The sequence below is a fragment of the Lonchura striata genome, chromosome 3 (assembly GCF_050655825.1).
Source record: "Lonchura striata isolate lonStrDom1 chromosome 3, ASM5065582v1, whole genome shotgun sequence".
Lineage (NCBI taxonomy): Eukaryota > Metazoa > Chordata > Aves > Passeriformes > Estrildidae > Lonchura > Lonchura striata.
This window is the reverse complement of record NC_140705.1, coordinates 6599439-6622495: the sequence shown is the minus strand read 5'-3', so window position 1 is coordinate 6622495 and position 23057 is coordinate 6599439. Positions and strand designations below refer to the sequence as shown.

Below are 23057 nucleotides of genomic sequence, written 5' to 3'. Positions count from 1 at the left end.
AACAGAGTCCTGAGGACAAGAAATGCCCCAAGGCCCAGGCACAGCTCTGCCCTCCAGACCCTCCTCAGCTTCTCCCACCAGAACATCTGGCTGTGGCTTTTCCATGCCAGGGCATTTTTCTCCCTCTTCAACAGAGGTTTGTTGATGACATTAAACTGTGTTATTTTGCTTATATCTTCTATATTTCAAATGTATGTGAAGTCACACGGATATAAGTTTCTGACTTGAGGTAATTCTATAGGGCATTTATCTACATTTTTGGTAGAGAAGGATAAGTACCACTTGTTAGAAACAATGACAAAATTTCAACTTTATTTTCATTTGAAACCATCAGTTTATCCTGACTGGAGTCAATAATGCTTCTATCAAGGCCTTCATTGGAAAGGGTTTCTCAGAACAAGGACAGATTTTCTAATTAAACCAGACACCCCATCTCATGTGGAGTTTTCCCACATCTAGAGAGGGAAAGTGATTATTTCGAGTCCTCTTTCTTGTTCATCTCTGTCATTGTCTTGCAGGACAGGAAAAATAAAGAAAATTCTGTCCTGACAGATCAGAAAAGGGCTTTGTACAATTCCTCTGACACACAAGTACATGATGGAGATGAAGACAACAAATACTGGGAGGGAGAGAACAGCTGCAATGCAGAAACAGGGTTGTCCATCACTCCAGGAGGACAAATGGAAATTATGAATACAGTAGCAACAAATAGAATCAGTTTTGCTCAAAAGAGAATCAAAATCAGCCAGATAATGCTCAACATTTGTACACCACATGAAAAATTAAATAATTTTAGAGTAGCTCCACATACTGTACAGCTCCTTATTGCACTGCCAAAAAAAAAAAAAAAAAAAAAAAAAAAAAAAAAAAGAAAAGAAGAAGAAAGAAATTGAAGCACTGAAATGGCAAACGAGGACAAACTGTCCGCACAGAAGTTTTCACAAAGGTGAGAAACAAGCTTTATGCTTCAGCATGTTTCCTCCAAGGGCTGCAGCAGCAGTGATGGTTTCCTGCTCCTGACAGGAGGTTCAGGGCCTTTTCTCTTCTGGTTTCCATGATGCTTCCTGTGGCTGTGCTCCCAGACACTGCAGTCCATGCTCTGAGCTGCTCAGGCTCCTCAGCTCCCTCAAACCAGCATCTCTCTGCAAGGAGTGCTCCTTTTCTTCTCGCTGGTCAAATCCACTGAAGACAACAGCCCACAGCTAGGACTAGGAGGGAAAACAATCAGGTCAGATTGCAAATATCATCCATGGAGGTGGAGGGTCCATTTCAAACAGGAGGTGCCTCAGCATCCTGGGAGAAATACCACAAGATGGTCACCTTAAAATGTGACCCAAAGGAAAGGCTCCTGCAGGTCTGGGGAAACTCAAAGACTTGAAGCCAGAGTCTGCATCATCCTTCCAGTCTTTACATTGACCACTGAGCCCCCAGGTTCACAGTCCCACTTTGGGCACCTCAGTTCAGGAGGGACACTGAGGGGCTGGAGCGTGTCCAGGGAAGGGAACGGAGCTGGGGAAGGGGCTGGAGCTCAGGTCTGAGGAGGAGCAGCTGAGGGAGCTGGGGGGGCCCAGCCTGGAGAAAAGGAGGCTCAGGGGGATATTCTGGCTCTGCACAACTCCTGACAGGAGGAGACAGCCAGGCGAGGGTCAGGCTCTTTTCTCACGTAATAGTAACATGACAAAAGGAAATGGTCTCAGCTTGTGTCAGGGGGATTTAGATTGGATATTAGGAACAATTCCCTCACCAAAAGTGCTATCAACCATTGGAATAGACTGCCCACTATGCAGTCTCTGGAGGCATTTAAAAGTCACAAATGTGACCCTTGGGGACATGGTTTAGAGGTAGGTTCACAGTTGGACTCTACCTCAGAGCTCTCTTCCAACAAAAATAATCCCATGATTCTGAGGCTCTCTGAAACAAAGACTATTTTTTTTTTTAAACAATCATCTCAGGTGTGACAAACTTCTCCAGCTCAAACTCCATGTTTACACTCAAGTTTACAAAAGTGGATGACTCACATCTTTCCCCTCTGTTATGCCACAGTAAACACCTACACGTGGTTTCTTCCACCCAGGTGAGTGACAACATCGACCCAAATTCCCAAGCACACACAGTCATAGTTTCTACATCAAGTTTTGCCCAGTGACATCACTCAATATTTTTATCAAATGTTGCTGAGTCATGGGATTAGTGACATTTCTATCTGTTGTTACCAGACTATTACATTGATGGTGTTTTGAGGGAATTTTAACTTTCAAACTTTCAGTCCTGACCTAATGCCTGACAAGATGTGAAACATCTTTACTGGATCTTCCTGGAGCTGTAATCTCCAAGTTGCACAGTCTCTCCTGCCCCAAATGACCCATTTCAGAGAGGAGGAATAGCTGCCTTAAACCCTTTATTTTCCCCTCATAAGTCACATACATTTGAACACAGAGTCACTGGAAGACCCTCTGCAGCTTCAATACAAGGATAATAACTGAGTAATAGACCGGATAAAAGGCAAAGAAATGATCTTTCCCATGTCCAAACTGGACTGACACAGTTTCTTTTGGCAGACAGCAAAAACACTGCAGGTAATTCTTGAGACACCTAAAGGGCATTCCCTTTTATAAATACTGTGTGAAACAACTAAGCCTTGGTACCAAAAGAAATCTAAGGACAACAGACAAAAGTTTTCCAGTAGAGGTAGGAAACACCAGCTCAGTGATGTCAACACTTCAATTCTGCCAAAGTTTTTGTAGGAAGCTGCTAAAACACAGTTTGTTTCCTTAAGGTTGAATTGCTTTAACGAATTGTTCTGATATTTAAAAGAACCTTAAACTCTCATGAGTGCACATCAATTAGCATCAAACACATTGGCTGGGCTCTGAGTGGTTTCCATCCCTCAGATGAAAGCAGAACAATCCTCTGACACACTAAAGCAGTCCTGCTGGCATACACATCCATATTTTTGTGAAGGCAGCAAACAAGTCATTATATTGAGATTTCTGATTCCTAATTCTGTTCCTTCCTTATTCAGTGACCTTAAAGTAAATCTAATATGGGGGGAAGAAAGTTACTGGGACTGTCTACCAAAAGGGATTTGACAGCTGCAGGTGAAGAGATTGGTTAAAAATACTACTTTTAACTTTGTAACCACAGCAGTAGGTTATGCAGGAATCACCAAAATTTATTGATTGCCACTTCTGATCTTTAGCAGCTTAATATCCTGAGCAGACTTTTGAGATACATGTATGTCCTTCAGCAAGAATTTTAATTTGAAAAATGTTACCTGGTGTAAGATGTAGTGGATGGTTCCATTCTTCCAACATACAAACAAGGTTTGTAAATTGGTAAATTAGCCATTTATGGGAAAATAAATAAACTTTACCTTTTCTAGACCCCACTTCCGCCTTGATGAAAGGCAGTTCATCCTTAAGGCTTCTCTTGTCTGCAGATTTAAATAAAAAATATTAAAGGGACCAGTTTCTCAAGGTGTAGAAAATGCTCATATAATCCAGAATAAGTACCTTTCTGTCCAGAAGTGTCCCAAACAACAGGATGAAGAATCCCTAAGAAATTACAAAACCAGTTAACAAAACTAGCATAAGCACATGTTATTTCTTAAGTATTTCTAGATGACTTTTCATTAAGGACAGATCTCATCACCTGTGATTCAGGTAACAGCAATGCACAAAATAGGTTTATCCTCCCAGGTCTCTGGGAATATCAGGAATGGATATAACCTGTGTTAATGCTGACTATGAACTGGACTGAGGGGTAACAAACCAGGAGTTTCTCAGCCCACCGAGTGCAGCCTGATCCAAGAGCTAAGGCAGACTGGGTGTGCAGCAGTGCATCATGTAACACTGGATGTTTATGCTGATGAGTTAATCAAACCATGGAGCCAGCTATGGAATGGAATGGTTTGGGTTGGAATTGACCTTAAAGGACATCCAGTTCCAAGCCATGGGCAGGGACACCTTCCACTACACCAGGTCTCTCAGAGCCCCATCCAGCCTGGTCTTGAACATTCCCAGAGATGGGGCACCCACAGCTTCTCTGGGAAATCTGTGCCAGTGTCATCTTCACTGGAAGGGAGAATTTTCTGTGTAATTGTTAATTGATGAGGATCAGACATCTTTGCAGTTATGGACATTAAGTGGTGTATTTTACATCTAACAGAAATTAATCACAGGATTATTTCTTCATCCCACTTCAAACCAGACCAGTTTGCCCCATGACTCATCAGCACCTAAACCACCAACCCGTGATGCCTCGTGCGTGCACAAAGGGAAAGCACCGAGTGGAAGGGAAAGCTGAGGTCCTGCTTTTCACACACACCTGCTGCCAGCACCTCTTTATGCCAGGCTCAAGGTCTGAGCACACACACTACTCCCAGTGTCCCAGAGCTTACCTGGAAGGCGTTCAGCAGCGCAAAGACGATGTGGAAGGCCAGAGAGCGGCTGTCGATGATTGTGGCTAACCCAAACCCCCAGGTGAGGCCCAGCAGAGGTGTCAGAAGGGCAACGTTTTTGCTGACTCGGATCACGCTGTTCAAATCCTGTGACTTGCAGCCTTCTCCAATGGAGGATCTCCCAGTCTTCACCACAACCACGACCACCACAATGAGATTCATAACAATGATGCTCAGGGCAGGTATAACAAAAGCCAAAATGGCTTTTGTCTCATACCAATTGAGCCAGCAAGCTCCACTCCTTAAATATCCATTTTTCGGTTCAGTAATAGCAACAGTGAGGATAGATATAACCAAGGGACATCCATATCCAATAGACAATGCTGCAGGTAAGAATACAGATCTTGTTATCTTAAAAAAAATTAATAATAATCCATAGAGAATTAAGAGGCCCAAGGTAAACATCCAAAAAAACAGGGCAAGATAGAAAAAGTGAAGGAAAAAAGTGACTGCCACACACAGCTGGTAGTTTAGGGCTGTATTGTGCACAATGGCTGCCAGGATGAACAGGATATCTGCGACGAGAAGCGAGGCAGCGATGTTGACCAAGCAGAAGTGGCGCATGTAGGTTATTTCGGTTTTCGTGGCGTGCTGCCAGACCACAGCCTCGATGAGGAGGCAGAGGACCAGGCTGAGAATGGACAGGCCCAGGCCCACCCGTGTGATGGCATCCAGCAGCGAGCTGCGCGGCGCGGCCGGGGCCATCAGGATGGAGAAGGAGCTGTAGGCGCGGCGCCGGTGGGCGCAGACACAAACCACGGCGGTGACGTTGTGGGCGCGCACCTCGCACGCCCGCGGGTCCCAGCGCCGCTCGGCCGAGTGCCACGCCACGCACTGAGCCCCCACCTGCTCCAGCTTGTTCAGCTTCTCAAAGGTCAGCAAAATGTTCTGGAGCTCCTCTGGCAGCAACACCGACAGCACCATCCCGTTCACAAAAGCGGGGTCTGGCTGGGTGCTCTCTAGCACGGCTCCGAGCGTTGGAAATGCAACGCTGATGGCTTTGGAAGCCCTGGGTAACCTCAGCAGCTCTTCCTCTGGAATCACCACCTGCCCAGTAATATTGCCTGTGCTACTGAACTCCATGGAAAAGTCAAAGCTCTTTCCTGAAGTGTTTCTGTGTATGCTGTAGCCTTTGGTGGCGATGAAGGGCTCCTGGATACTTTCTGACCCATTTCTTAGAAGAAGTTTCCCAGCAAATAAATTCACTGAGTCCAGTAATATTGAACCAGCATTTCTGTCCTTTACAAAAGCCCAGTTGGAAATGATGGAACTGTTCAGAATATGGTTTGCTATCCTGCTGTAGCTCTGAAACAAACAAGCAAAATAAAATTAATTTGTTTTATGATATAAGAAATCAAATATTATTCTCCTGGCAGTGCCTCCAAAAAGGCAAAGTGATTTCTATAAAAGAAATAATCCTTTTGACAATGAATATATTCCAATGACCCATCCCAGTCAAACCCCAAACATCTCATTACTAGAACTGTCATATCCTCTTCATATTCTACATCAAAAGATGATTGCAAAAGTAAACATAAAGCAAAAAAGGACACCATACTTCTATTCCAGATGCTGACCCACAGTGCAGGTCTGATTTTTACCACCCTCTCTGTATTTCTTCCCCTGTTCTCTGAGTTCACCAGGGAAAGATTTCAGCTGTTGTACAAGGCTGCCTTCCCTACAGTGTCGTACTTCAGAAAGCAATTCTTCCTTGTACTGCTAGCCCATGCCTGCAACAGCAGCTCCTGAAAACCTTTGCTTTTATAGAAATTCAATTCCACAGGCTATTTTCACCCACCACACATGAATAAGTCAAAAAGTTTCTCTGCTAACAAAATATCTGGAAATGCATTCCAGGTGATCTCCATGTGACCTGCAGCCACCACTTCATTGGACAGTGCTTGTGGAAGCTCTGTAAAGATCAGAAGTACCTCCCAAAGCCAATAAAAGTAAATACCTGCATTTTTCCTCTAGTGACATTCTCTGATAGCAGCAGGGAGATCTTCTTTAGCAATTCCACTATATCAGCAATGTTTCCTGGGATGGCTGGTGAAGACAGGATATCTGGGATGATGCATGAAAAGTCAGCTTGGCAGCTATGATTCCCAGCACCAAAATGTTTTGCTCCATCTCCAGGCTTCCCATGCCCTAGCTTTCCTCCTCCTACAAAAGGAAGATGTTCTCCAGAGCATGGGAGTTCACTTTGGGATATCCTCTGGAGGGAGGAAATAGATTTGAGACAATTAATGAAAAGAATTAAAATGAAGCCACTGCTACAACTAGGCAAGAGATGCAGTGCTGGGTGTGCAGAGAAGGTGCCAGATGGACTGAAACCAGGACCAAAGCTCACCTGAGAAGAATATCATGGTTTTGCTACACATGTGAAGGAAGGGAAAAGAACTAAATGCAGTGTCACTTGATTAAGTGACTTGATTAAGGATCTTGCAGCAGAGGAGAATCTGTCATAAATCTTCTGATTATTACACACTGTCATGCTGTTCTTTCCTCATTTTCATCCTATTGTGTTCTTATCTTGATTTAGATCCACGTGAGAAACACCAGCCAAGTGAAAAAGACAACTTCATTTCTGAATTATGTTTCCACACAAGACTCCCCTATCACCTGAGATAAGATTGTGAAAGAACTAGAGCAAAGTCTGATGATGAGTGGATCTGGGAATGTTCAGCCTGGAAAAAAGAAGGCTCAAGGTGGGACCGTATCACTCTTTACAACTACCTGAAAGTGGTAACAGTGAGGTGGGGGGTCAGGCTTTTCTCACAGGTAGCAAGTGACAGGACAAGAGGCCATGGTCTCCAGTCACATCAAGGGAGGTCTAGATATTAGGAAAATTTTCTGAAAGGGTGGTCAGGCCTTGGAACAGACTGCCCAGAAAAGTGATGGAATCACAATTCCTGGACATGCTCAAAAAAGGTATGGAGATAGCACTTGAGGACAAGGCTCAGGAGTGAAATGGTGCTGGTTGGATTAATGGTTTCACTCAATGATCTTAGAGGTCTTTTCCAACTTAAACAGTTCTTTGATTCCATGAACTCAGAGCCTGCTATCAAAGTAATCTGTTTTAGGACACCATCTCCCTTTGCTCAAGACTGAAAGCACACGGAAGGAGGGTCTGTCCTTGCAAGAAGTTACAAGCACAGGCCAAGGTGCTCAACAGCATCCTCACCTGAAAAAGGGACTGAACATCCAGGCTTGCACAAGCATCTGACAACATCTGCCACTTTCTGTCCTCACAGACAAAGCTTGTCTCCCCATGGAAGGAGGGAGAGCAAGGCTGAATACAAATTGCTCCATTATCTTGGCAGGGAATGAGATTTATGCAGGCATCTGGAAAATAAACCAAGCAGACACTGTTACAAGGTGAAAGACAGCATACCATGGTCTGTGATGCATCAGGGATGTGAAGTATTGATAACTGATGACATCTCACAAAGCATTAACCAAGGCACTGTACCTTGCTCATCACCAGTCTTTGATTTGTTTCTGAAAACCTGAAAAATAAGAAGTGGAACATAGAGTGAATATTTACATAAATAAGTAGATGACTCCTTGGTACAAACCAGAAAGGATTGCAAGAGGAAAATAGTCCTTTTGAGGTGCAGAATGCAGAGCTTGTGGCTCTTGGCTGATACAGACCAACTGAGAAGTCTCTACTTAAAGTATGCCTCTGTATATGAAGCCTCCAGTTGGACCCTGATACTGAAGTGACACTCTGAGCTCATGCACAGATCTCAGATGAAGAAGTTGTTTATGATGAGGGTGGTGAGACACTGGAACAGGCTGTCCTGACTGGCTGTGCCTGCCCCATCCCTGGAAGTGTTCAAGGTCACTTGATGGGGATTTGAGCAGCCTGGTCTAGTGAAACTTACCCTGGGAGTGGTGTGTGGCACGGCCAGGAAGAAGTGTGCAGCCCAAAGGAACAGGCAGTAGACCACCCTCACATCCATCACTACTCATTTGCTGATTTCCTCCTGGAAGAAAGATGTTAAAGAAATTCAGACATCTCTGTTTCCACTTTTTGAACACAGTCTGATTACTTACTAGTAAAAAAGCAGCTATGCCAGAGACTGTCTTTATTGGGCTTGCAAGGTGATTTTCAGGCATTCATAATTCATTACCTTTACTGAGAATGACTTGTGAACCCTTTCTTAAAAAAAAAATAAAAAAGGAAATCTGTTCAACACTGTAAACTGTAAGCTGGAGAGCTTATTAAAGCACCTCAGCCTGTGGGTCCCTTTTGACGTGATTTAAGACAGTCTCATCTACACTGGGTTCAATGCTCTGCTCTCCTTGGGCAGTTCCTGCCATGTGAGTAGGAAATGTGGGCACTCAGGGGCCAGAAATCAAAATATGATAAACATGGGCTAGAGTGAAGAGTTATTTCCTTTGCAGAAGGATTCAGACCTCTATTCCCTCCATGAAGTTTCCCACAGTTCTTAATAAAAGCTAAGCATCCTGGGATGCAAGTTGTTACAGCATATTTGTTGGAAAAAAATAATCAAACAAAGAAAGGGAACGAAGGAAAAACAACATGATACATCAGATCTCATTATGAGATCTTAGACATGTCCAAGGCAAAAGCAACAGCTGCTGTGGGTTCAGAAGAATTAAGACACTGATATTCTATCACCGCAAGTAGATTAATTTAATAAAAAAAAATCAAAAATAAAATGCACAAAAGTCACTAAGCTAAACCACTAAAGCAAGAAGCAAATGCACAGTGGCAAAACAGGATGACAGCTTGATCTCAAAAGAAGGCAACATGAAAAATCTCATCAAATTACCATGCCTTGAAAGAAGCCCCTCAATTTTCCCCCTGACAGACACTGATCAGCACAGATGATGCTGATGAGAAGCAGAAGGGGTCCTGCACTTGGAGAGCAGAGATGTGTTTTCCCATCCAGAGGCTCCAGACTCTCCCATCTGATAGCATCAAAGGCCCAGGCACACAGCTGCCTACCCCTTTTATTCTCTGATGTTGTCCACCATTCTATGTTTTGAGATCTGTTTCAATTTAATAATGAAATTACCATAAAAGCAAGAGTTCAACTAATGCACTGGATTTCTAAGGTAGCTCTTAAGGAGAACCTCGTGTCAGGCTCTGAATTCAGCTCTTAATATGAAAAGCATTGTTGTATTAAAAGCTAGCAGCCACTAGCTCTTCTAAGGAAATAAAATGGATCAGGAGAAGCAAAGCAGAATGTTCAGATCAATATTGCCAAAGAACGGGAGGTGGCTGGGAAACACCTACAGGTTTGGGGTGAAAGGCTGCACCAAATTCCTTTCTGATTTCTGCAGTCATTAAATGTTTATTGTGAGCTCGTAGCCCTAATTCCATTTCAGAGCTCAGAATCCTTGAGCTGATTGTGTCTCACCACTAATTAATTCACATTCATTTTGTATTTAATCACAGGTGGAACCCCACCCAGGGCTGTTACCTCTGAGTGAGGCAGAAATCTGGGACATCTCCAAGTATCTCGGGCTCACCGAGACACCAGCCCCTGCCAGCAGGGGAACACTGAGCTCGCTCGGCTGCATTGTTTGACTCATGTTGGAAACCACCCAGTCCCAGCACTGCAACAACCTGCCACGGCAGCTGGAGAAACTCGGGGCAAAACAAGCAAGACAGCAGCAAGTCACTGTTACTTTAGGAAAAAACATGGGTATTGTGACATTGGACCACATGAAAGCATAAGCAGAGAGAGGATGATTTATCTCTTATCATAAACTATCTACTGCTGATAATCCCTGCCTTTGTAAGAAGCTGTAAGCATGACACTCCTCTATTCCAGAGGCTTCTGCTCCCTCCATGTACCAGGACACAGCTACATGAGCAGCTGAGGTGTCGATACCCTCTCATCTGAAAAGAGCTTTCTAGTAAGGGGACACTTCAACACTCAGCTCAGGAGATTGTCACCAGCTGATGATCCTACTTCTCCAATTCATTCCAAAGCCCTCAACAGAAGGGAAAAAGCAAGGAGAGAGTGGATGGGCAGTGGTTACAAGACAGCAGAGTCTCTTAAAACAGCAAAAAAATAAACTGATGATGAATTTAAAAAGTAATCCCTATATTGGTTAATGTTCACAGCATTACATTCAAATCCCTTACTCTGACTCCTGTTGGTGTAAAACTGAAGTATCTTGCAAAACTCTACAGAACTATCCTCCTTTCCTCTACCCCAAGCATATCCTTGATTTTAACTACTGGCAGGATGCACTGCACAGCAGTCTGGCCCCATGTGGGTACAGCAAACAGAGGGATCTGTCCAAACAATGACAACTACAGGAGTTACAGCCCCTGCAATGCTGGACCCAAAGTCTCTGGCCAAAAGGTCCTCCATCACCTGGAATGACCTCTCCCCCCGTCCACTGCTCCAGAAAACAAACTACAGCTAAGTTTACAGCAAAAGGTGTCCTGCACAAAAAAACTACAAGCACACTTTTTACAAAATTGACATTTATACTGACCTTGCAATGATTTGCTAGAGAAATATATTTTTACAAATACTACAAACCCACAACTTCAACATTTATCAGAAGTATTAAACCCATTATTACATAACCTAATATATTGGTTTTAGGGCTTGAATGGCCATATGGCTTGCTTAAGACTCAACAAGCCACTGTAACATGATAACCTGCCATTTGCTACCAGGCAAGCCAAAGCTGCAGCAGGAGGTTTTAGTGTTAACATGGTCATCCAAGGATAAAAAGTAAAGCTCTTAATTCTTAGAAAAGTGTCAGTTGTATTTTTAAAGGAATCATAGTTGGAAAGTGTAGCTTTAAGTGAAGCAAGTTCTAAGAGTAATCTTTACATATAGCCATAAGAAAACTCAAAATTTTCTTAAAAGTGACAACACTGATTAGAGACCAATTACAAGAAAAAAAAAAAAACAAAGGTTAATTAAAATATCTAACTATTTTCACAGATGTAAAGAAAACATAAAACTAAGGAAAGAAGTGCAAAGTAAAGACAGCCTTAGCAATTAAATGCATTTTAGATTATATATGAAGCAATTTTACAGACCAGTGATAATTCTCCAGCAGCTCTGACCAATGATGTTCTGTGGAAGTACTCACCATTTTCAGAAGTCTGGGGAATACTGCGAGCAAAGGTAACCCAGCTAGGGATTCCCAAGGTCTCAGATGTGACTCTCTAACCACTCATCTGCTGCCATTCTGCCCCAGTCTCTCTCAGTCTTACCCAGCCCTGCCTCATTTGGAGTTTTCCCATGAAGAAATAATGTTGGGCAGCAGCTGCTTCTTTTCTTGCCTGACTGGATTAAGGCTGAGGAACCTGCAGATGAAGGTATTGCACTGCAAAATGACAAAACACATTATACACACGCCCACAAATCTGCCAGATTGCCACCTCTGCCAGGAGTCCACAGGGATGAGTCAGTCACACTTGTGAGGTTGGTGCCCTTCCTCCAGGTGCAGGCAGCAGCTTCTGCTCTTCTGTATTTCATAGAATCAGGAATGGTTTGGGTTGGAAGAGACCTTTAAGACCATCCAATTCCAACCCCCTGCCATAGACAGGGATATCTTCTACTGTCTAAGGTTGCTTTAAGCCCCCTCCAACCTGTTCTTAAACACTTCCGCGGATGGGGCACTCTGAACAATGGCTCTCTGAACAATCTCTTAAAAGACTTCAAAACATTAATGATCAAAATCTGGCCAAGTTAATGCATTATCCTCCATACATGCAAGAGTACACTACTGACAGCACCCTGTGCAGGTAAAAAGCCCAATGGACAAATAACCTTTTCTTCAGGGCTATCCCATCATAAAGGGTAACAGTTATCTGCTAACCTTGTGCCATGGTCACTTGTTGGCTCACTGAATATCACCTCACCTCCAAGAGCCAATTTGCAATAGCCAGAAATTCACAGCAAGTAGTTTATCACTACAGAAGAGCAATTCCTAACACTTCTTCACATAGGACTGACTTCAAACAGCTCTGGTCACTGATTTTTTTCTACATTCCTGCAGTGTTTTAGTCAGGAGCTTATGGGGTTACCTCTCGTTTTGTCTGCTGTCACAACTCCAGCCAGTCCTCAGCCACAGGCATGTCTCCAGTTTTAACCTAAAGATAGGTATTATTTATTGTTCTGCTTTGATACAGCCAGCCTCACATCTGGATCAAGTAGGAATTTAGCCAGGCATCATCAAGCACAGCCAACACAACCCACCTGAGAAGGTCAAATTACTTTACATGATACAATACCAGACAGAGATCAATTGAAAAAATACTTTAAAGTAAGAAAGCTAAAAACCAAGGTACGGACACGTTTCAGAAGGCTTCTTGTCTATGTCACCTGGAGCTGTGCTTCTACACACTCCCTGAACCTTTACTGTGATGGCAAAACTGAATGGCCCTTGATTCTCAACACCCCCTCAACATCAAGAGCTCTCTGGAGGACACAAAGTCCAGCACCCTGCAGCCCTCAGATACCCACACGCTTCTCCCAGAAAGAAACTGTGCCAATCTGGGCTCCCAGGGGGCTTGGAAAGAGATAGAAACCATGACTCCCAACAAAGAGGGAACCCCAAACCCTGACTCCAGCAGCATCAGTCTCATGCTTTTTGGGGTTGTTTGCATTCCTCAGGCACCTACAGGGAGGGGTTTGTCTTCTCAGCTCTTGCAAAATCCAATTACCCAAGATCTGCAACCAGCCATGCTCATTACATGCTTTCTCAGAGATCAGAAACGTCTTGGATAACTTTTAGAGCAGCCAAAAGGCAGCTGTGTGAACCTGGGTTTACTATCTCCTTTGGAAAGAGGTAACAACAGACTTGTGCTATCTTAATGAATACAAGGTATTTATTTAAAAGTTCAACAAATACTTTGCTATACAATTAAAATCTTGCAATAATCACAGGTTTCCAACAGAAATTAACTTCCATGAATATTAATGAAAAAAATTCATCTTTGTGGGAAAAAAAAAAATCAAGTACACCTGTAATTTTGCTTTTTTTAAACTATACCTTGTGTACTACCAAAAGATTTTTAGAGAATCTTTAGACTGAATGAAAACCTGACAGTTTAAAAATGCCCTTCTGCTGTTCTGCTCTTTATGTGCCTATCCCATCTTCCATATCCCTATTAAACATGCCATATCCTCAGTTTTCAGTCCTTCACTATATACTTAAGAGGGAATTCAAACATGCATTTATCCATCGTACTGAGTGGCAAGAGGGATCTTAAATAAAGCCTCTGAAGATGCACAGTAAGGTCAGTTCGATATGGGCCAAGAAGAAAAAAATGGGGGAATTAACAGATCCTGAGAAGTTAAAAACTCCCAGTTACCTTTGCAAAGGAAAACGGAGCTTTCCAACTGTTTGGATCCTAAGCCACCCTGTTATAAGGAGCCAGAGCATCCCAGTGAGTAAATGGAAATCTGAAAACTTTAAAGGGGACTATTATAAATACTTTGCTTCCACCCCCTATACTCCTTCTTGGAAAGAATTTAAGGGCATACAAGACAATCCTGAACAGAAGTGAACAGATGCCTGAAGAGGTTTTTATACTCATTTTATTTGCTGAGTTTGGATAGCATGCATCATTTTACAGCACCAGTAGACAAGTCAGTGAAGCACACTGCTCTTAGGAACTTGTACTGTGGAATGTCTCCAAAACTATTACCCTCTCCCCCCTCCACTCCAGTATGTAACACTAGCTGAAGACAAGACAGACACACATCAGGGAAACTTCCTTATGGCTACAAATACTCATAGCAGCGACTTTTACAGGAGGGTTTATTAAAGCAAGTCATTGCACTTGGGTCATTTATTGCTATAGCGAACAAAGGCCATTAAATAACAAACACCTCTCATTTGTGGCTTTAACTGATTGTCTTGTTCTGTTCATCCTCTGCAAGCTCACACACAGGGCACAATTTCTGCAGAGCAATCCCTTCCAAGATTTGTTTTGTGCTCCAATCACAGTGGAGAGCTTGTATAACAAAATTGGGTCCTTCATTAGGCTCAATCCTTGTTTTTCATCACCTGCTTTACAGGCATGAATTCCAGGCATGACTTTAGTGTCTGATGAGAAGCATACAATTCCTCAATTCATTTGTGATGCACTTGGGCAATTCAAGGTTAAAAGAAAGCATTGAGTGAATCAGCTTACTAGCAATTTGACTAGCAGATATTACTCCATAACTGTATAGTGTACTGATCAGATTTCAATGAGATTTCATGAACTACTTGAATCAGGAACAAACATTTCCCAATTAACTTTTTGACACAAACTGTGGAAGAATCCCATAGTGTGTGATTCCTCTCAAGAAGTAACACTTCCATGTCACTTGAACAACTGACATACTGAATAATTACTGTATTTATGACTACTCCTATGAAGAGAAGCTTAATTACTTTCTTTTATTGGTGAAGTCGCCAAACTATGTGGCATGTTTTTGTCTTTTAAGTTACAGCAGACCAAAAGGAGATGAGCTGATTAACAGAAATAATGAATTTGACTGGCTTTCTAAAGCTGTATGTTTTTTAATTCTTTAATCAGACAAACACAGCAATAAATACCATTGTCTCCCATCACTTTGCATATTATTTGTGAATTATTCTGGTGCAAGTTTTGAGCCCAGGGTTTAAAGATAATGGTAACCCACAAGATCCCAACTTATTTTCCATGAAGTAAAGACACCATCTTGGACACCAGCATAATGATGTCAAAGCAATTGTTCCAATCACTTATTAAAATATAACGATGTTACTAAGCTTAGAGGTATGCAAGATACTGAGAAAGTTTATGGCATAAATATATAAATATTGAGAGCTTTTGAGAGCATCGAAGTTCCAAAGGGATTTATTTGGAGATATTATAAAAAAACCCTGACTATTGTAAAAACAAATCAAGATGCATACTTGAACCACTAGAAAGATTGATGACTTCAGAAACACAGAAGTACAGATGCTGTGACTTAAGGTTTACTCTTTCATGCTCTACACTGTAATATTTTAGGCACAACAGGTTAAGACTGGACTCTTGCTTTGTTTCTGTATTCCTTGCATTTTGTGGTTTAACAGTTAATTTTGTCATGATTTCGCAATTAAGTCTTAAATCCCTTTTTAATCCAATAGTGCAAGTGACAAACCGTTCTGCTGAACTACTGGAATTAGATAATTCAATCTCTCTACAATGCATAGGAGTTTCACCTGCTTCATTGCACTAACAAATTCCTATCTCATTATTAATACTATGCTGTTCATGAGTTGAGTACTCTCACTGCAGACAGGCACAACAGCATAACCCTGGGTAAGACTGCCAAAATTATACAAATATTATATATTCCTTTTTGCACGTAGGGGAAAAGTAGTGACTACAATTACAATACAGTCATTCCATCCCTTCCAGCAGACTATTTTACAGATTAGTTGCAAAGACAGATCACCCTATTTATAGTATAGATCTCTTTAAAAATTAAGCTACAGGTATTCAATAAAAATCTATTAAGAATTCCCTCTCCTTCCTATACAGATTCAGTAGTATTTTCAAGCAAACCAAAAAAATAAGGTCTGCAATTCCAGCACAGTAAGAAATAAGGCCTCTTTCATATTGGCAAAAAAATTACATCATTATTCTTTTTTTGTTTTCTTATTTCTTTGAATATAAGACTATATTCCTTTTTTTTTTTTTACTATATTTTTTTCTTTAAGACTGTAGAACACCAGAGCATCCATTATAATGAAATAAGAGTCAGTTCTCCTTGTGTTCAACTTTGAATTCCTGGTGAGTTAAAAACATTGAGTCCATAGTGGTCTCATGTAGACATCACTGCTTTCTTCAATTTTTCTATTTCAAGCTGAAAAAAACAAACATTTTGAAAAGAATATCAGTATTAAAGTAGTTATAAAATCTTCAGAGCTTTCACCAAAGTTATAACCTTTACATTTCAAAGATACTTAAGTATTGCACCATAGAAGCATTTGACAGCTCAGTATTTAAACCTGATTTGTACCATTATACTGCTAAATGAACAGGAATTTAAAATAATTAAAAATTTGACTACAGTCCTGGTATAATATTTTTAAAATATAAAAAAAATACCCTGTTTTATAAATCAGCTTGTCTGGATAAACTCTCTCTGAAGAAAGAAGTCAAAGCTGGGTTATGGAATCACCTGACAGGTCCCCGTGTAATGCTGCACCATCACCTCAGAGTAACTTCCCAAAACAGCCTTTCATGCAAAACACTGCCAGGATTAATTTGTATTTCTTGAAATTGACTCAGAGGACACCTGCAGTTACACCCTCTACATCTCCACTACATATTTAAGGCATCTTCATTGATTGCTTTACAGTCACATTAAAGAGAGAAACCAGAAGTTTCTCTCATGTGTTTCAAGCAGCTTTGTAGGCAGCAAGATGAACTATTTCACAAATAAAATTCCCTTTTGTACCAGACTGAAATAATGTCCTACAATGAGCTCATCCTGTTAACTACTTAATGGCATCATATTGTACTGCAAGTAGTGTTGATCAGTAAACTGAGGAGTGGCATTCATTCATAAGGAAATTTTTCAGATTAATTCTGTTCTTTTGGCCAATCATCCACACTTAATATTTAAACAATTCATCAAAAATTAGAGATATTTACTTTTGTTTTTCTTTTGATTACCTAAATTAATTAATAGGTCTTTCAAGCTTATAAATGCAAAGTAGTAACTGTCTCTCCTGGAATTTGTCTAGTTGGACATATTTCTAGAAAAGAGCAGAATCCAACAGCACTAAACTGAACTCCCACTCCAACCTCCACACTGACTTTTACAAATACTATTCCAGAAAAAGAAAGCTGATCTTGGATCTTCTCTGTATGTCTAAATGCCTCATGAAGCATTCATTCAATCACAAAATAAAACAGCAACACAAAGAGACTGAACAGGTTTGTTAAGACTCTCCTGTGACATCAAATCCCAGAACAAAGCCTACACACCCCTGGTGATAACATTACCTCCAGATTGCTTCGCAACAGTTTCTCTTCTTCCAAATCCTTCTTTAGTTTTTCCAGTTCTCTCCTAAAAGTAGTTAAGATAGAAACAGAACTCAGAAATGAGAAAAAGAAACTTCCCATTAATGAGGATGGGATGCACACACCTTGTTTAAATTTTACAAGTGGGATTCACAAAACAAGGCACATGCCCATCAGTGAATTATTACTCACATCAGTTGGACCACAAGTTTCTACCATCACTCAATGCTTCTTACTGCTTCTACTGCTATTCACCTATCCCTAATTTTTAATCCCAATTTTAAGGAGGCTACTTAAATGTTTGTGCTGTTATTTAATATTTAAAGTAGAATTCAACCTAAAATAACATGGCTACTTCTACATAAAGAATAAATTACTTAGAATATAAGTCATGTGAATACTGCAAGTTCTTGTGCACAGTATTACACAAGGCCTGCATCATGTACTTGTCATTACCACAAAAAATTAACTGCTTTTCCTTACAATGAAAGCACAAACTGTTTAAGAAATACTGTCAAAAAGATGTAATGGATGCAGGAGTGCAGAGCATGAGGGAAAAAATATGTACAAATTCAAAAAATATCCTGACATCACATTTGTACATATTTAGGACATTTAGTAGGACCAATGTCAATAGGAAATACCTGAATTTATGTATTAATATGTTATTAGCACAGAATAGCTGTCTTATTTTAAAGTCTAGCATTTAAAACATTTATAAGATGTCTATATAATACTTTGCAGATTGACAAAGGAAATATTTACCCATGCTCTTTCTTCAGGGCGTCTACTAAACCCATTAAATCATTAACCTGAGTCCTGAGCTCTTCCACAGAATTTTTTTCATCATTTTGGAGGTCTCCAGGTAAAAAGTCGAGTATGACAGAACTTGGTCTCTGAGATGAAGGTGGAATCAGTGGGCTGAATGCAGATGGCTAAAAAATAAATTGGCAGAAAGTTAAGAAGTGAAATCTTTACGAACTAAATGTTTACAGCATACAGTACAGGTTGTACCAGGATGGGAGCTAAATGTGCATAATTTGCCTTAATTTTCTACCTAAAAGGTAAAAAAAAAAAAAGTACAGTTTGAATGGATTATTGTAGTATATGAGGTAGTTACTTTATACAGCTCTTAATTAATGATTAACCTAAGGTTCCTGTAATCACTAAAAAAAGTACTTACACTTCAGTCCTCTTCACTTAAAAAAAAAAGTGATTCCATTAAATCCACTGGGTCATTATAAATAAATGTTTGCACACTCTGCTGATCTGCTCAGTTATTCTGTCTGTCAGGAGACTGAAAGCTGAACAGATATGGAAGTGCACTCTGCTGATTTGCTCAGTTATTCTGTCTGTCAGGAGACTGAAAGCTGAACAGATATGGAACTTATTTGGGAAATACCACCTGATACAGCAGTTCTCATCAGAACTCATGCACTTTGTAAAGTATAAATGAAATTCAATTCTAAATTGCTTACTTTGAACTTCATACTAAATGACTCAGCTCACTTGTACTTAACTACAAGCACTGGCATTCAGATGGTTGCATGAACCTGTACTGGAAATGCAAACAAGATGACCAGAACACCAAGCTGCCTGGTACTCCTCTGGCTCCTTGGTAGTATCATACCTTCTTTGTTTCAACTGGCTTTGGTTTGGCACTTTCTTCTTCTTTCTGCACCTTCAAAATTTTTTCTGGACCCATATTTTGACTTGCCTGGCAAACCATTCATAAGAAATGAAAAGGTTTTCAGAATTAAAAACAACAAAACTTAAAAGTAAATTAAAAAACCTTTCACATGTTTATAAAAATGCAATAGTAAAGGAAAAAACCAAGTAACAAAACTTAAATTGCTACACTAGCAGACTTTTCTGTCCCTGACAGTCAGAAGTTTCCTTCCCCACATTTAGCTGAACTTAAACACAAGAATCTTGGGCAGGATTTTCGAGCATATTTGCAATACTTAAGTCTGTGATACTTTTGGGAGTCTGTAGGTGCTTCCATAAAACACAAATGGGCAGTAACTGCAGATGGTAACTGGCATGACTATGCAACATCCAATGACAAAAACTGATTTCAAGGACTCTGCACCCCCTGCTTCTCACTGTCTGCCAACCTTACATCAGCACTAAGCTCATGAGCCCCTCATTATAGCAGCATTAAATTACAAATTTATAGTGGCCAATTGTCAAAGTCACTGAAGACACTTCCAGATCTATTTCACCATCAATGAGGCCAGAAGAGCTGAATATCTCCTGCAGCAACACCCCATGGAACAGAAACCCTCCTTCAGCTGCAACACAGTTCCCTGCTGGGAATGGATCTCCCTGCACACAAAACCTACAGGAACTGAACCCCTGCAGCATTTTGCTCTTCAGATAAATATCTCAAAAGACTGTTCCCCAGTGTAGTCCTTTCCTGGGAAGCAGTTTTTAGTTCCCTACTAGGAGAACACCCCCAAAATACTCACAGGACTACTGCTATTGAAACGGGAAGGCAGCCTCCTACCAGGCATCTTGGGCCGGTTCGCAGTCGGGTGTGACAGATTCTCTGAGGTAGCTATTACATCATCAAAGCTTAACAGATCTACAAAAAGATGAAAACAGAGACCACCATCAAGACCAGAAGGTTTCGCTGAGTTCTTTATATCACTTTTTTTTAACTTGAGACACAAAAAGAATTATCAGAATTCTTATTGTTTGGAGGATTTTTAACATACAGAACACATGAGGTATCTGAAACAACAGCATGACTTTGACATATATGGGAAACTGTATTTTTCCCCTTGAAAAAAAAGTAAGAGTTAATTCAACTAGGGCTTAAATTCAAGTTAATTTGTGTGAAGAGAAGAAATGCTCTAGCAACACGGCAGCATCTGCAGGAACTATGCTTATTACCTTTTCTAAGAGCTGCCATATTCAACTACTTGAGAGTGTATTTTCTTGTAACTGAACTTGCATGAAAAGCATGAAAATGCAAGTTTAGTGACTAAGACAAAAATAAAAGCAAAATGGTAAATTACATACTGGTGTACTCCGCACACTGGTGAAAGCTAACAAGACATTAACTGCACCTATGTCTGTGCAGGGTAGTTTTTTTCATGTTCACTATCTAAAGGTAATACAAAATTTCATCAAGACTTTAATAAAACATTTCAAAACTCTACTCTCGTAATTTATTCAATCACACAGATCTCTTTGCTCATTACTCTCTTTATGTTCACACCTCTAGGTAAACCCTCTCTCTCAGATCAGCAGAAATGCTTCACATCCTCTGGGAACAGGCAACTTCAGGAAAAAAGTTGATAATAGAAAGAACTGACCACAACTAGTCTTAGTAGTGTAAGTATTTCACCTAAGTAACAACAGCACTTGGCCTTTTCTCCACAAAAATAAATATACTTACCTGGCAACAGATGTCTAGTAAGATTGAGTGGTGGTTTTTATTTAAGCATTGACAAAAGTTTACAGTTATTATATATCTAATTTACCACCCAAATTCATCACTTATTCTATAGATTGACACTAAAATGCCACACAGTATTTATTATAGGCACCATAAACAACATTCAAGATTTTGGGTTTGTTTTTTTCAATGATCTCTGATTCTCACTTGACATTATGATTTAGCAAACTGAATCTATGATCTCTTTTCCTGCATTCCTATTAAAGGTCAGATAAGAAAAAAGCCTTGGGTACATTGAGCCAGACTATTCATACCCCTTCAGTGCCTGGATGTCTTAAAATCATGTTTTACTCATACATTGTCAAAGCTAATTTATACTTGTAGGTACTCAGTTTTCCACTGAATGTTTTACTTGATTTTAATGTGTTCTCATCATTAATATCCTTGAAGGCCTTAGAGCATTCAGCTCCTGGACAGCCCCGACCAGACTTACTTCATCACCCATTCCTTTATAGTACTGTTACCAATCAGTTTTGCTGCTTTTTATCTCTAATTAAGAGAAAGTCAAGATAGTCTTCTGTAAACATGCAATCACACCTGCAATTAAACAAGCAGGGGAGGAAAAAAAAAAGAAAGAAGAAACAGAAGAGTGATGAATGGCAAGCAGCTGACGGAAAAGAGGATGAGGGAGAAATAAATGAGAAGGGATTTCCATTCTGTGTCAATAAAATATTTCATTTAATACACTGCAAACAACAATGACCACAGGGTCATCTGCATGGTCTTTACTCAATTCTCAGAAATCTCAGAGTGCAAAGCTGTCAGAGTCACAGTTTGGGCTGGAAGGGACCTTAAGATCACCCAATTTGAGCCCCTGCCATAGGCAGGAACACCTTCCACTAGACCAGGTTGCCAAAGGGCAAATTAGGATTTATGTTAGTTAGGTATCATTGAAAAGGTAATAAGAAAAATTTTTATTCCTTTTTCTGTTATCTCACTAATTTCTGACTTTAAATGATCCTTCTTTTTGCCATTCCACAGAAATGACAAATCATTATGCAAGAAATTTTAAGTAAGAATTATAAATTTAGCTGCTATTATGACTGTAATGCCAGTCCTGCCTCCATGAACAGTAACGTCAGGCATGTTAAGAATATTAAAAATATATTAAGAAAAATGTAAAGTTTGAAAAAAAACTCACAATATTTGACAAGACTTAAAGACTGCTAGAATTATGAACTGTGTACTATTTGAATATAAATGGTGGGATGATACAAAAGCCAAAGATTTTGTCCATATTTCTAAGAGCTTCTAAAGTAATTTGTTACACCTGAGGGAATTGTTCAACATTAAGATTTTGCCAGCAGATTCCAATCAGAGGGAATTCTGACTGTACTTGAATTTTTGTTTTTACTTTACCAATTTATTGCTTTGGTATAGGGAAGAAATTAAAACACAGGTTGGCGGAGATTAGGGTTTAGTTTTTGGTAGTGGTGGTAGGTTGATTGGTTTTACTGCGGGCTTAGGGGGTTTATTTGATTTTTTCTTTTTAAACAGCATTTTCAGTTATTTTAGAGAAAATTTAGCCAATAAACCATTAAACCAATAGAGATTCTGATGAAATCCATTGAAAGTTCACAGTCTACCTACACCTATTTCAGTCAATAAAATGATTTATCAAATAAGATTGGCACAGACAGCCTGTCAGCAATTGTTAAAGGAAATCCCATCATAGTGCCAAAAGAGCAATAACACACATCTGGAGATAATCTGGGTCAAAAAAAGGACTGTATGACTGAGCAAGAGTACCTTTCTAAGAAGATGAGCTAAACCTATAGTTACATAGCATGGATTATTAGAAATGTTTCCTCTACAAGCTTACCATGGATCCACCACAGAGCTGTTAGGAGCTTTGACAGGCACAATTAATGAGAGGCTTTGTTAAGATGTGTGAATGTTTCAAGTGTATTCATTGTAGCTCGTCTTAGAAAGTCTTCACAAAAAGAAGCAAAGCTGAAGGGTGGCTGAAGAAATCATGGTTCCACCATCTCATGTGGCTGGGGTTTAAATACCCATGATAGAAGTGAAATGCATCCAGTATTTCGGAAGCTAAGAACTCACATTAATCTGTGGAGTAAAAAGATGCTGCCCTTTCTCATCTTACTGAGATTTCCTCCAAAAAT

General features: G+C 40.3%; 2 protein-coding genes across 11 annotated transcripts in view; both read right to left on the bottom strand.

Annotated features, from left to right (window-relative positions):
* Nucleotides 1-285: 285 nt before the first annotated feature.
* ADGRF4 (adhesion G protein-coupled receptor F4) lies at nucleotides 286-11697 on the bottom strand. Of its 2 annotated transcripts, none has more exons than XM_085574449.1 (8): nucleotides 8347-8562; nucleotides 7932-7968; nucleotides 7644-7804; nucleotides 6417-6674; nucleotides 4400-5764; nucleotides 3513-3554; nucleotides 3374-3433; nucleotides 286-1208 (listed from the first exon to the last, which is right to left on the bottom strand). In XM_085574449.1, exons 1-8 carry the CDS (start codon nucleotides 8422-8424, stop codon nucleotides 1203-1205), a joined length of 2007 nt encoding a protein of 668 aa, XP_085430575.1. In that variant the 5' UTR covers nucleotides 8425-8562; the 3' UTR covers nucleotides 286-1202. The 2 variants fall into 2 exon arrangements, with proteins under 2 accessions (XP_085430575.1, XP_031360410.2); XM_031504550.3 differs by lacking the exon at nucleotides 286-1208 and adding an exon at nucleotides 11558-11697 and having other exon boundaries at nucleotides 3199-3433; nucleotides 8347-8448.
* Nucleotides 11698-13995: 2298 nt separating this feature from the next.
* Nucleotides 13996-23057, bottom strand: part of CD2AP (CD2 associated protein) — a 76226-nt gene continuing 67164 nt past the window's right edge. For 8 of the 9 annotated variants that reach the window (XM_085574452.1, XM_021529764.3, XM_085574454.1 and 5 more), the window contains 5 exons: nucleotides 19940-20055; nucleotides 19099-19185; nucleotides 18234-18403; nucleotides 17451-17514; nucleotides 13996-16302 (listed from right to left, as the gene is read on the bottom strand). In XM_085574452.1, coding sequence (XP_085430578.1) covers nucleotides 16261-16302; nucleotides 17451-17514; nucleotides 18234-18403; nucleotides 19099-19185; nucleotides 19940-20055 — 479 coding nt within the window. In that variant the 3' untranslated portion in view covers nucleotides 13996-16260. The remainder of the gene's footprint in view (nucleotides 16303-17450; nucleotides 17515-18233; nucleotides 18404-19098; nucleotides 19186-19939; nucleotides 20056-23057) is intronic. The other variant, XR_014953541.1, reaches the window with a different exon arrangement.

Excerpts from the sequence above, each read along its gene's own strand:
- ADGRF4 (XM_031504550.3), bottom strand. The coding sequence starts at position 8,424 with ATGGATGTGAGGGTGGTCTACTGCCTGTTCCTTTGGGCTGCACACTTC. Across the intron at positions 7,805-7,931 it reads AAAGACTGGTGATGAGCAAG|ATGCCTGCATAAATCTCATT; the intron begins GTACAGTGCCTT and ends TTTATTTTCCAG. Across the intron at positions 3,434-3,512 it reads GGACACTTCTGGACAGAAAG|ACAAGAGAAGCCTTAAGGAT; the intron begins GTACTTATTCTG and ends TTAAATCTGCAG.